Source organism: Schistocerca gregaria, chromosome X (assembly GCF_023897955.1).
Source record: "Schistocerca gregaria isolate iqSchGreg1 chromosome X, iqSchGreg1.2, whole genome shotgun sequence".
In the NCBI taxonomy this organism is placed as follows: Eukaryota; Metazoa; Arthropoda; class Insecta; order Orthoptera; family Acrididae; genus Schistocerca; species Schistocerca gregaria.
Window position 1 is genome coordinate 769,203,234 of NC_064931.1, and position 13,871 is coordinate 769,217,104.

Below are 13,871 nucleotides of genomic sequence, written 5' to 3' on the forward strand. Positions count from 1 at the left end.
CAGATGCAGTGCTTGCTCGAGTGAAACTACAAGTGTCACTTCAAATTTGACATCTGGCAACTACCTGGCAGCTCTCCAATATATACCACGTTCCCAAAAGTTGGATGCTGAGCCCTTAAAGCTCATTTGGAAGCTAATATTTTCTCTTTTGCAATCGACATTACTTAAACAAGACGAAATATTAAAGCTAATCTATGCTGAATATTGGAACTACTCTTTCTAAAAGTGCACAAAAAGACACTGCAATCTAGGTGGTCCTATATTAAAAACCGAGCGAGGTGGCGCAGTGGTTAGCACACTGGACTCGCATTCGGGAGGACGACGGTTCAATCCCGTCTCCGGCCATCCTGATTTAGGTTTTCCGTGATTTCCCTAAATCGCTTCAGGCAAATGCCGGGATGGTTCCTTTGAAAGGGCATGGCCGATTTCCTTCTCAATCCTTCCCTAACCCGAGCTTGCGCTCCATCTCTAATGACCTCGTTGTCGACGGGACGTTAAACACTAACCACCACCACTATTATAAAGTTGCTTTCAAGCTGAAACTATACCACCACCAGAGACCTTGTTACTTCCTTTCTAAAATTCGCTGAACAGATGTTTAAGTGCACTTATGTTGCCAGTAGTAGAATGTGAATATACTGCCAATATTTCATTACTTCTCATCACTTGTAGAATTAAGTGATTTACTGTGCAGCTATAAATCACCTTTCATTAACTACTCAATAATACTTAGTTACACAAGAATCTTATGCCTGGATCAGATAACAGAAGTATCATATAGCGGAACTTTCACGACATAAACAAACACTTTTGTATGTATAACTGCAGTGACAAAACCTTGATCTACCTGAAATCAGGAATACAGGAAGATGACATTGTATTTCTTTTAAAAAATGTCATAGATTAGCCATATTTAATTTAGAATAAAAACACAGACATCATGTTGTTTGAGTTCCTTGGTGCTCTCACACAGAGTAAAATATTATGCTACATCATTTTACTGTCATTATAGCTGTGTGCTTTCTTATTTATTTGCGAAGTACAGTATTATAATTATTTAAATTCACCTTCCACAAACTATCTCACTTGAATTTTCAACTAACTGTAGGAAATATTTTGTAACCATGCGTAAAAGAAAGTGACAAGTATTTGAATACAACATATTTTGTTTATTATTATATATCTACTAAACATTTTTCAGAAATTAATATCTTCTAGTGCCAGCTGGACCTGCAGATGCACCACTCTTATAAGATTGTAGTAGTTTCTCATGTTCACAGACATAGACTTTGTGAGTCCCTATTTTATCTTTTGCAATAAGTAAATCACTACTGGAAAAGTGTTCCCAGATTCCATCCACAGTTTCCATCAATACTCAAAATCCTGCATTTCTAGCACTGGTTTCAGAGTTTCTGCAAACAAGATCATCCCTCATACAACACAATAAAGTGTACTTTTGTTGCTGCTGTCGTCTTCTTAGACATTTTAATTAGTTAAATTATTGATACATAAACCAAAACATAGCGGTGGTGCTTCGAAATTCAGCCATAAGATGGCAGTCGAAAGTCGCTAAGTCTAGTATTACACTATCATATTTCTTTGACAAAAATTTACTCAAAGATATGATCCAATATTCGTCATATTTGTTGACACAGATATTTGACATGGCACTAATCGGCGATGGAAGCAGAAAAGTGGCATCACAAAGTTAAAGCGACTTTAGTTTGTGTAACATGACTAAAAGTGGCGTCACTCAAGTGAAGTCAGTTTTCTTGCATTTCGAAACCCAGCTTGATTCTATGTCTTCAAGCATGACTCATCAGCAGTGCTGTCAAACCACCGTTATTTCTTGATAAAAAATGTTCTGTATCCAAGATCGCATACATACTTCTTTATTTTCAACAACCAGTTTCGACACACTTTACTTTCATCTTCTGGTTTTCAAAAAGTTTTGTTGCCCTACATTTTCATTTTGAGTTGAAGTCTCATGCCAGTTTGTGATTTTAGTAGATAAAATGTAGCACACTGTACAAATGATTGTCAGAAATGAAACATTTGCGATCAAAAAGCACCTCGCGCGCAATGGGCATATCTGTATATGTAGCGCTCACAGATCATTGACGAGTCTTTGAAATAGAACATGTAAAGCTACCGTAAACAGATGTGCTAATGTGCATGTTGCTATATACTTTGACTTTTAAGATTCGATATCGTCTGTGAGAGCTACATATGCAGACATCGTCATGTGCACAAGATGCTTTGTCATTGTAATTTTTTTATTTCTGACAAATATTTGTATAATGTGCTACGTTTTATCCACTAGTATGATAACTTGTCATAAGGTTCCAACTTACAATGAACACGTTTTGTAACAGACATTTTTGAAGGCCTGAAGATGACAGCAAAGTTTGTCGAAAACAAAGAAGTATTATATGATCTTGGTTATAGAGAGCTTTTTATCAAGTAAAACAGATCGCTCCTTCTCATTTGTCAACATGAGAGAATTTAATTATATTTATTTCCCTGAAGTAGATTTCTGAACTGAGAGCCATGAGTGGTAATTCCTTGAATATATTTATATTATTTTTTAACCATTAAATCAGCTGAATATCTGCGTTAAGCCACAGAAGCGTGAGTAACTTGGAGCATTTTCAAAGATTTCGATAGATGGAGTAGCATGTCAGGAAGGAACTTGAACCCTACAGCCAAAGTTAATTTCGTTTTCGAATTCAGCACTCACGATTTACCAAGGCACTCCATTCAATTTTTTTGTAACAAAAATTTTGCAATGGGTGGTGCTTGATAAGAAATAAAGAACTGATTAATAAACCTGTCAAGACCCAGTATCCCATAGTCTGTCTTTCGCATTTTTTTTAAGCTACTGAGGATCAAACTCATAGAGAACATTACACAAAATTGTTAGTGATTAACTGATGCAAAGAGAACACTAGGGAAATATTTAATTCCCATAAATAGTACAAAAATTTTCGCAGAGAAGCACGCAATGCAACCACTGTGGAAACTGCGATTGTTATTATATAGACCGCACTATCGACAATCGCAGCTATGCGCCAAAGTATATTGTTTATCTTTGAATTGAATGTCAAAGCATCGCAGGCAAAATTATCGGTATAGTGAACGATGGCTGAAAATTTGGGAAAACGACCATCGAAGGGTATTCTGAAAACCTCTTCAAGTTTTGAGAAGCCGGATGCCCCGAAGAGGTAACTTTGCTTCTGTAGTTTATGGCAGAATTTTGTAGTGAAATCTTATGAAAGAAATATTACACAACGGTGCTTCCAAATGTATAGATTTTTATGCTGGTGTGTACGTGAGTTTCGAAAATATAATAATTTTTTCGATGTTGTCATATTCTGCCTTTGATTTCTAAAGAAGCCTGCAGTGATGCAGACAAGAACATGTTGATAGTTTGTACTTTCCTGTTTCGTCGTAAGTCGTAGATTTTCATTCGCCCAAAATTTTTGCTTTGACTTTTTTCCCGTGACCCACTAGAGCATTAAGGATTTAATACATTGCATACATTTCTCTGAAATTCGAAATAATTAACTTTCGGTACTCATAATAAAAGCAATGAATATAATGGAGCATCGTAGAGGTTTACGCATAGGTTTTGGGCGTAGTATGCAATGTCATGAAAAGACGCCGGTCATTGTGCGTGGCGTATCACTAACCACTTTCAATGTTTAGTTACGTTGGGAGTTCAGTCGTGAACTGTTTGTTTTCAATACACATTGTGTTTAAAAAACAATGCTTGTGGCGTGTATTGTGTACTACATTAAACAATGGTTAGTCCTGACACGTATTCGGTGTAGTTGTTTTCTGACTCGTTCTGTTTTCTCATATTTATTGGTAATTCGTATCAAATACATGCTTAGTATACTTTGTTAGTTCAGTATCTGGACGTGGAAAACTTTGCTTCTTCCATGTTTGTTATTGCTTTGCAACTAATAAAATAAGTAGTAGTCTTAAAGACAGGATATTATTCTGGTTAACAAATTTTTCAACTGAATTATCAAGAAGTCTATGATTTCCTCATTGACGGAAATGAACATTACTGTAAATATTAGTTTTGTTTTTCATATTGTTTCATTAGTTGTGATTTAAAGTTAACAATACTATACTAGTGATGACAGTCTGTTGATTTCCTGATTTAGTTAGTTAGCTCTAGTTGTGGGTCACTGTTCTTGACTTAAAACGATTTGCTAACATTGTTGAATTTTATGAGTATAATTAGTTTATTCGTGCATGCCAGTTGAGTACACTACGTGCAGCCGTTACTTTTCTCTCTTCAGAAATTGGTGTTAGCAGAGCATTGTATGAGAAAGTTGAGTGGGTAAAGAATAGTGTCCAATCATTCAGGGTGAGTTTTACAACTATGTGTGTACTTTGTAGCATGTAAAGGCCAGTTCTTATTTCCACTGACTTGAGGGGGAGGGGTGACTTCTTAGATGCTACTGTGAAAGGTGTTATGTCATTCTAATTTATTTGTGGAAGCAATAGATAGGGGTGCAATGATATCCATAATTTGTGTCCTGAAAACAAGTTCTTGGTGTTTTTGAAATATAAAGTACAAAACTTATTATTTTAATATTTCCAAGTTCCGCTGTCCTATATATGTATTAGGTGTCGTGTTGCTCCAAATTTCAGATTTACTGCCGAGTTGTATTGCAGTATAGATGCTAAAAGTATTTAGTAAAGAATTTTTGTACAAGTTGCTGTAACTGTGTGTTGTACCAATAAATTGAAGCCTGTTGTTCACTTGACCAACAAGTGAGTCTTCATGATAATACTGGTGTCTCCTCACCTTAGGGTTGCCAGATTAAATTGACGAACATATCAAACATTGCAAGGCGAAAGAATATGCTAATCAGAGTTCTGAGGGTGACTACAGTAAAACACTAAGAAGCCATAAAAAATTCATTTATTGTTGCTATTTACAGCTTCCAATGCATTTTTGTCTTTTTTAGCAAAAGTTTTTTTTTTCTTTCTTGTCAAACAGCTTTTTAAGATAAACTTCAGCTGTTTTGTAAGCTATGAGAGCTGGGTTCTTGAATTATTTTCCTTGGTTTCATTTGATTTTAACGTTTCTTGGTTAGCGTTTGCTCCAAAGAAACAATTGCTCCTGCATAATTCAATATCCTATTCTAATGTGATGAAAATATTACATAATTCTACAGGATTTATGTACTATTCTGATTCCAGACTTTTGATGCATTTGTGGACTTCATTTAATAAATCGTGTACAAAATAAATGTAGCACTTTGGTAATCCACTTTCTTCATTACTGACAAAAGACCAAATCAGATAATTGCACTCATTCTCACCCCCCTTGGTGAAAATGTATTTTGATCACTTTCCACCCAAGCAAAAGCATTTCCATGGCTGGCAGTAAACTTGCCCACCTAACTATAACAGAAGCAAAGCATTTTTTAAACACCTCTACTGTTTCAGCATTGATAGCAAAATTCATGGAAAACATTTGGCACAAGACTTTCATTATTGAAAGATAATAAGTTCATGCAGTGTTTTGCTGCATTATGCAAGACAACAATTGCAGCTAGCTTTAATGATTTTTTGCATCAGATTTTGTAACTTTTGAAGCACTGAGCAGACCTGCTCAGTTATAATGAGCAAATAAATTAGTGATATGAATGGAATTCTAGAAGTACCAAGCAATGTGTACATTGCTAGGAAAAAAAAAAGGGGGGGGCAGTCCAGTCACACATACATCTCTGTGAAACATAACTAAACTCCTGTTTGGCTTCAGTAATTATTTCAAAGTTAGTTTAGTACATTGTGAATTCCAGAAATTCGTATTTCTACATCTACAGTAATTACTATTTGTTGCTCTAATCTGACATGCTTTGCGAATATGATTCCATCAGAGAACTTTCCTTCAGTGCTAATGCAGTGTGTGAAAAGACAGATTTCAAGTAGGCCTAATACTATTGATTCTTTACTTCGCATAAAAAGTCATTCAGATGTATATTCTTCAGCAGGCATTGAAGTAATCTTGAATCATCAAGTTCTGTAAGTTAATGAAAACCAAATCTGCATCAGGAGACTAGGTACCACAATATCTTAATGTATTGTATTAGAACCAGTTGACTACATAAATTTAAACTAAATTGTTTACTTAGATGTTTGCATTTTCTTGCTACTGTTTTGTTTTCATAGGAAACAGAAAGAGACAAAATGGGATGAAATGAATATAATAGCAACACTTCATCCACCTGACAAAGAGTATGGCCATATGAAGATCGAGGAACCCAAAACACCATTCAACTGGGTTGATGAAGATGCAATGGTAGATGAACTTGATGCGGCTGTACTCGCAGAGAAGTGAGTTGGTTATAATTCTGCTTGTGTGTGTTTTTGAATGTAAAGGTATTTGTACTGTGTTCCCATTTTTTATGTTTAACAGTTTTCTTTCTCCTTTGTGGTTTCTAATAGTGCATCAGGTGATTCTCATAATACCAATGATGTATGAATGCATTGAGGCTGGAATTGTGCTTAGTTAAATCATTTTGTACTAAGAAAAGGGCTAACACCTTGTTTATGGCTTTTTGAGAGCAAGATGAATTTAAAGAAAGTTTTGTGTGTTGCTTGTCATGTCACCTGGTTAAAATAACCTTCAATTTAAAACCATTCCTTTCTTACAGTTCTGGTTACCAAGTGGTCTACTTTAGTGCTATTTCTCAGAATTTCGCATTGCCTTTACCTCCGCATATGCACGGTCATGTATTATGTCTTGATTAAAGACTTTCCTGTATTATTTGCATTGCTTTGTCAGGATGGTGTAGTGTTATTTGAACTGTTGTGGGCACTGGTGACTTTGCCTTTAGCACTTTAGAACACTTAAATACGAATGAACAGAACTGTTACATCATCAAGGAAGACCTCACAAAAATAAAGCAAGACATATTTATCCACGTCTTGTAAACTATCAGAAAAGCAAACAGGTTTTTTGTGTGGAATATTGTGAAATTCTTCATTTTATCATCGGCAGAAGTTTTAGGGCTCTCTAATGAAAAATGTAGAGTTGGAAGTGTATGTAAAATTATTTAAACACCTGAAATTTCTCGTCTTTCTGATAGAATACAAATGGTATGGTACTGTTGCTTGGAAAGTGGTTTTCTTCAAATAAGATTAAAGAGCAAAAAAATGTGGGAAGTGCCATATTGTTGGTGTACTGAGAAATAAATTGCTCAAAAATAATTTGCACCACTTGCATATCTGTGGCCATGTGACTGCTTATATGCAGAGGGAGTGGGAAAAACGAAAAGTTTTATTAAAATGAAAAAGTTAACTATTTAAGGGTGTAAACAAAGAAACAATAAAACTGCAGTCGGTGTGAAATTGCATATCCGTGAAATCAAAATCTACCAAGGGTAAAATTGAACGGTGTTGCTTTACACGATTAATTGTAATATGCCTGGATGCTCCTAGACATGCTGTCTGCAGTGTGGCAGAGCTCACTGCTACACACATTTCTCCCACTCGTTGGGAATAGGGAAGTGTCCAATTCCACCCATATGCTTTGACCACAGCTGACAGTACCAAAACACCTATACCTACATATAAAAATACGAAAATAGGAATAGGCCATTTCCCTTGACCTGTATAGGTCAACTATAACTACTGATGCAAAAGAACCTACAACTACAAAAACGAAATCGCGTCACCTAAAAATTAAAAACTCGAACATCCCTACGTAAATTAAAATGCATTCAGTACACAATAAATACACAAAACATTACAACTAGAGAAAAATAGACGAAAAGACTGAATACGCGTGTTGCTTCCCTATGCCCTCGTTCCTATTGATTCTCCCCTTCCTGCCACTCCCCTCAGCTTGCAGTCAGTGCTGCCACCACTTCTTGCTGCTGGCCTAGCAGCTGCCGACAAGAGGCAGAGAGGCGTGAGGAGTGGTTTGTTTGAATCCGATTCTCAGGGATTGTTGACACAGTGGTGAGAGACAGTGGTGTCAACATTTGTGACTGTGTGAATGTGTGTGTGCTGGTTTTATGACAAAGGCTATGGCTAAAAATTTAGTTGTGAGTGTGATTGCCTTTTCTCTGTGCCTTTCTGCAGTTCAGCAATCCTCTTTGCAGTGGGTTGCTACCTGTCCTCATTCATATTGATTCTCAGAGTATTCGTGCAACTTATCTGTGCGTGGATTGATCATCGCAGTCTCATTTCATCGACATGGTGTCTGCGACACGTGAATAGCTGGCCACATGAGTGGACTTCTATGATGGGCCTAAACCGCAGGCCATTTCTATGAGTATATCTAACGGATTGGGCCTGCTGATCTGAAACTCATCATTTTCTACTGATGTGCAGGCCCTGCTCGTCGGATCTAGTCTCACTGATCTACCTGCAAGCCAGATCTGTTTGTGTGTGGCATAATGCAGCGTATTTTCGTGGTTTATCTGTGGACCTAGGACTGCAGTGCTCCTCGGCAGTCCAGAGGCCACAGCCAATGGACTTCAGAAATTGCGAGTGTCTGACTGCTAGTCAATTGTACAGTTCAGTGTTGTGTAGACATTCTATTTATTCTAGTACATTTTGGCACTTCAAAAGTAGTTTATATTTTAGAGAGTATGGACCATAAGAAGAAAAAAACTGTGGCAGTCGCTGGCAGTTTGTACGCCATGTACTCAAGTATTCCTTGAAAGAAAAACCACACAGTACCTGTAAAATAAGACGTAACACAGTGGGTAATAACTGACAATAATGAACATAGCAGAACCAATGTTTTATTGGTGGTAACCTATAGTGTTGGTTTACACAGCTCTCCCCTGCCTTATACACTTCTCTCACGAGGCCTAATTTTTCTGGGGTTATATCTGAAATCAGTGAAGGTATTTTAAATCTCTCTTGCAACTCCAATGAAATGTGTATTTTTGTCACCAAATGTTTCATTTTATTGAAATAAAATAACATCTGTGGTCTTAATGAAGCATATATACCATTTGGCCTGCTTTCTCCATCTAAAAACAGTTCATTACAAAAGATGTTGATGTTAACACTTATGACTTTTGCTCACACATTTAGAAATACAGAAGTCCTTACATTTTTTTGTCGACTTATGTCTTTATGTACAATTGAAATCTCAAAATTTGTCTGGAAATCAGGGAAATGTCGTGGAATTTCACTTCGGGAAACTTTTGACAATCCTGGTCAGAAATCTGTACATAATTTAGACCCAGAATGTGATTGACCCACCACCATACTGAATATGGGAAACTACTTTCCTGAGATTTGTGGCCATACCTGTCCCCTCCACACACACCTATGGTGATGTTAAGGTATCGGACAAATCTTGTGCATGAGAATGAAGAGAACAAATGATGCAGGCTATGTTTTAGGTGTCCACTTGCCCACTTTCTTCATCCACCAAAGTGCTGGTGGGGATGGAGGGGGGGGGGGCACTCACTATTATCTGTAATTGATGCATAGTGGCCAAACTGATCATGTGGAGATGGTTGTATAGTTTCGGGGTAGCCATAGTCCTCCCAGTTGCTCCAAAAGGACTGCATGCAGATCTGTTGCTTTCTCCTTGGAATGCTAAAGAGCTATAATTTGTAGTTAGCAGTCATTATCTAGTGATGATCTCTGTGGGTGACACGGAATTGTAAATTTCATAGCATACACAACTAAGTTTGGGGAAAAAAGTGGAAAAGCATGTTCTTTTTCTGTAATCTTCATATACTTCCATGTTATTTACATAATTGGAATGCTTTTGCATAATTCCTAACCGACAGTTCACAAACTGTAAGATATATAGCTTGCTTTGAAATACTCATTGTCATAAACAGTTTCACCCGGAACAACCTGACCAGTACACTGCAAACTGGGTGGTTATGTTGTAAATCATCAGCTACGATAGTTATTGGTTTCCACAGTTGGCTGCTCACTTAAGGAGTGCTGTTAGGCCACGATTTTAAGCCCATCAATTGATATAAAAGTGCCCCAAAGAGCTGTGCTGGCAAGTATGAAGTAGGGTGTATCACCTGGACATGCATGCACTTTGTACATGTGCAATGTTTGTTGGTCAGGTGCCCAGCTGGAAGTGTTGGAGAGGGGCCACATTGTGGCCCCATGAGAGGTTGGGTGGTCCTGTCATCATATTGCACACTACGCGAGTTGTGCGGACACTACCAGTGCCCATTGTTGGTGGCATTGGATAAAGGAAATCATTTGTGCTGGACATGTAGGATCTAGATGCCCAACAACCACAAGGAATGAGCACCACAGAATTATCCGCTGCATTTGAGCAGATTCAACCACAACAATAAGGGCAAGTCAGTGGGATGGTCTGCCTCTATACAACATACTGCAAGTGTTAGTACTGTTGTCAGGTGGTAGCTTGACAAGTGGCACACTGCACACTGACCATTACGATGCCTGACTCTCAGTGTTGCACTCGACTCACCTGATGTTGGCAAAGATGAACATGGGGCTTTTCAGACTTACAGCAGGTCATGTTTTGTGCCAAGTCCCTATACTGTGTTGGAGACGATGACCAGAGCTATGTCTGGAAGTGCAGTGGAGAATGCCACAAAGAGTAGTTTGTAGTCCCCCATTACATGTCCCACCAGACTGATGAGATGGTGGTATCCTGTGTTGCTTATTCACTGTTAGTATTCCTCATGGGCTCAGTGACAGCTGCACATGATGTCCTGCAATTGTTAGCTCTGCTTTTTGTGAATACACTTATACCCTATTTCTACAGGACAACTATTGTCCTCATACCGATGCTACCTCCCGAGCATGCTGCACAGCTGTGGATACACTGTTACGGCCAGCCACATCACATGGTTGCTCGCCAGATAACAATGTGTAGGTTCCGTGAAGCATGTCATCAGGACCCTCATCTCATCTCTGCTTGATGAGGTGCAAGTGGCATGGGATGGAGAATTACAGGGGAAAATCAGATACCTTGACAATTCCATACCATGGCATCTGGACCCTTCCAGTCACAATAATGGATGTCCAATGCCATTTTAGCAAGTACATTTTGTGGCAGCGTAGTATAGTACATGTTGGGCACTCAAAGTTGAAAGTGTAATCATTTCATGTATGTGGAGCCATCTACACGCAGTCCACCTCGTCCTTCTGGGAACAGCTTCTTTTCCGAGAATGAATGTATGAAATAATATACAGTGCATTGAAATGAATCTCTCATTGCCAAAAACTGAAGAATAACAACAAAAGTATGCCTCACAGGAATTGCTTTTATGAAAAATTTTTTAACAAAAGGCTCCATCAAATAAACTATAATTACAAAATTGGGTGGCAACATCAAAGTTACTAGAAGCAGGACCTTCTTTCACATTTAGCATACACAGCATATCATTCATACCATGTATGTTTCCATCCAATCTGATGGCAATGTCTTTCTTGTTGCAGTCAGTGTGCATTAACATACAGAAATGTTTTGTCACTAGGATAGATGGTTGGGATGACGATGATAAACATGTTGCAGACCTGTTCAAAAACAATGGTATGAACAGAAACATGTTTTTGGACTCTGGGTAATTGTGAATTAAGCTTGAAATGGCCTGTAAAGTGTTGATGGATCCAGTATTCTACACAGGCCACATTGTCTTGTTCACAATTGATGACTCAATTGTCTATTCAATTGATGACTCAATTGTTCACAATTGCACTGAAAATAGGGGTTTACTGTTACCTACCTGTACGTACAGGTACTAGTGACTTCCTGTGATCTAGTAGGTACTGAGACAGAATTATTTAGATAAAAAAAATTGTCAAGACACTGATGCAAAGCTTTAGAAAAGTTTCTAGAAAGTAGTGTCTGTTGTAAAATTGAGACCTATATCTTCCTTTCTTGTGTGGAAAAATACACGTGTAGAAGCAAATGGATCTCCTGAGGAATCCATTAAGTTAAAAGAATGTTTTTCCGTTTTTTGGGATTACCCATATAAGTATGCTTCATCATTATTTGCAGCATCTCTGTTTTGTCATTATATTAATTCACTGTCATGCCTTGTTTGGAGACTTTGCCCTTAGCCATACCAAACACTTAAATTCTCATGTAGCTTTTCTCAGGTGCTGAGGGGTATGAAGGCAGCTGACTTGAATTCCAATATCTCAGCAGCTTTTGTCTTTGTTAAACTTCAGTTATTCTCCATTGATGATGATTGATTTTCTTTTCCACATAGGGGCATTAAAACTTTCATTTTATACTTGTTTTCAACATGTGTGCAGTATTGTGCATTCACTGTAGTTCTACCATTGCACATTAATGCCAGTTAGGCAACAACTAGATTATTTTCCCTTAATCTAATTGCCATAAACTTTGGGATAAGAGTTTTTGAGATGTAGCACATAACTGCAAATTGTCGCATACACTGACTGGACAGAAGACATCTTCAGTGAGATGCTTGAATGTTTGGTGTTGGACACCTTATATTAGAACACATGGCAAATAAGTTAAATCTTTTGCTGCTACAAAATTGCTCTGCAATCTGTGATGAGGGGGCGTTTTTGTTATGTCTGTACTGCTTGCCAATGCTGGTGCCTATGCTGAGTGGCGGTGTTCCGGCCAGTGTGAACTAATCTTTTTGAAAACTATTAGGTGAAAACATTTTATTTTTGCACATCTTACACTATATTAAGAACCGAATTTCTTTTCGTTATCTGCCATACTTACTGTGCTTCATATGGTTAAGTAAAGTATTGCACAAAATTTTAGTGTGTTTCCAGAGATAAGCTTGCATATGTTTGATTTTAGCTCATACATTGCAGTGAATGAAATGTAGATACAGTATCAGAATTACATTTAAAACACAGAGCAGAACATGTTATTTCATTCTTGAATTACTGAGTCGTATATCCTACAGATTGTCACGTGTGATGCGCCCATTCATATCCTTGTCCATCGCAAATTGTGGTCATATCAATTATCACATCTCATAAAGTATTCGTGTTACTGAAACGAGATTTTTCTGAATGATAGCATGCAATGAGGTACATTAGCAAGGGACACTACGAGAGGGCAATGCATGCAATGATCAAACATGCAGCGCTGTAGACACCCCAGGAACCACGTTATCAGCAGTGGAATGTTGCTAATTGCGCAGTGGTTGGTTACTGCCAGCGCCAGTAGCAGCCAGTTTGCCGAGGCATACAGAGCTCTGTGTCTGCAACATTGTTAGCATGCCACAGCAGTGTGTACGTGAACCGTTTGTGCAATTGACGGAGTGTGAACGAGGGTCTATAGTGGGCCTGTGGAAGGCTGGGCGGACATATTCCAGAATTGTGCAACACATGGGTCACGAGGTCTCCACAGTGCATCGATGTTGTCACCAGTGGTCAGCAGAAGGTGCACTTTCCCATTGACCTTAGTCTGGACAGAGGCGATGCACAGTTGCATGCTAAGACCATAACATCCTAAAAAAATGCCATATCGGACTGCACTGTCACTTCACAACAACTTACGGACACTGTTGCTCCAGGGGTATCAGTGAGAACGATTCGCAACCATCTCCATGAAGCTGGGCTACAGTCCTGCGTACTGTCAGAGCATCTTCTACTCACACCCCACCATTCAGCCAACCTCCAGTGGTGTTGCGATAGGTGTTTATCGAAGGACGAATGGAGATATGTTGTCTTCAGTGATGGAGTTACTTCTGCTTTGGTGCCAATGAGGGTCATACGCGTGTGTGGCATTGCGCAGGTGAGTGCTAAAATTGGGTGTGTATATGACAGGGGCACAGAGAGCCATCACTCGGCATCAAGATATGGGGAGCAATATCCTACAGTGGCTGTAACTCTCTTGTGATTGAGGTAGTGTTGAACAGTGCACAATATATTCA

General features: G+C 38.3%; 1 protein-coding gene across 1 annotated transcript in view; it reads left to right on the forward strand.

The window, feature by feature from the left end:
• The first annotated feature begins 2,867 nt into the window (after positions 1 to 2,867).
• LOC126298739 (protein phosphatase inhibitor 2-like) overlaps positions 2,868 to 13,871 on the forward strand; it is a 32,016-nt gene continuing 21,012 nt past the window's right edge. Inside the window, exons 1-2 of the mRNA XM_049990177.1 lie at positions 2,868 to 3,224; positions 6,199 to 6,363. Of these exons, the coding sequence (XP_049846134.1) occupies positions 3,142 to 3,224; positions 6,199 to 6,363 (248 nt within the window). The 5' untranslated portion in view covers positions 2,868 to 3,141. The remainder of the gene's footprint in view (positions 3,225 to 6,198; positions 6,364 to 13,871) is intronic.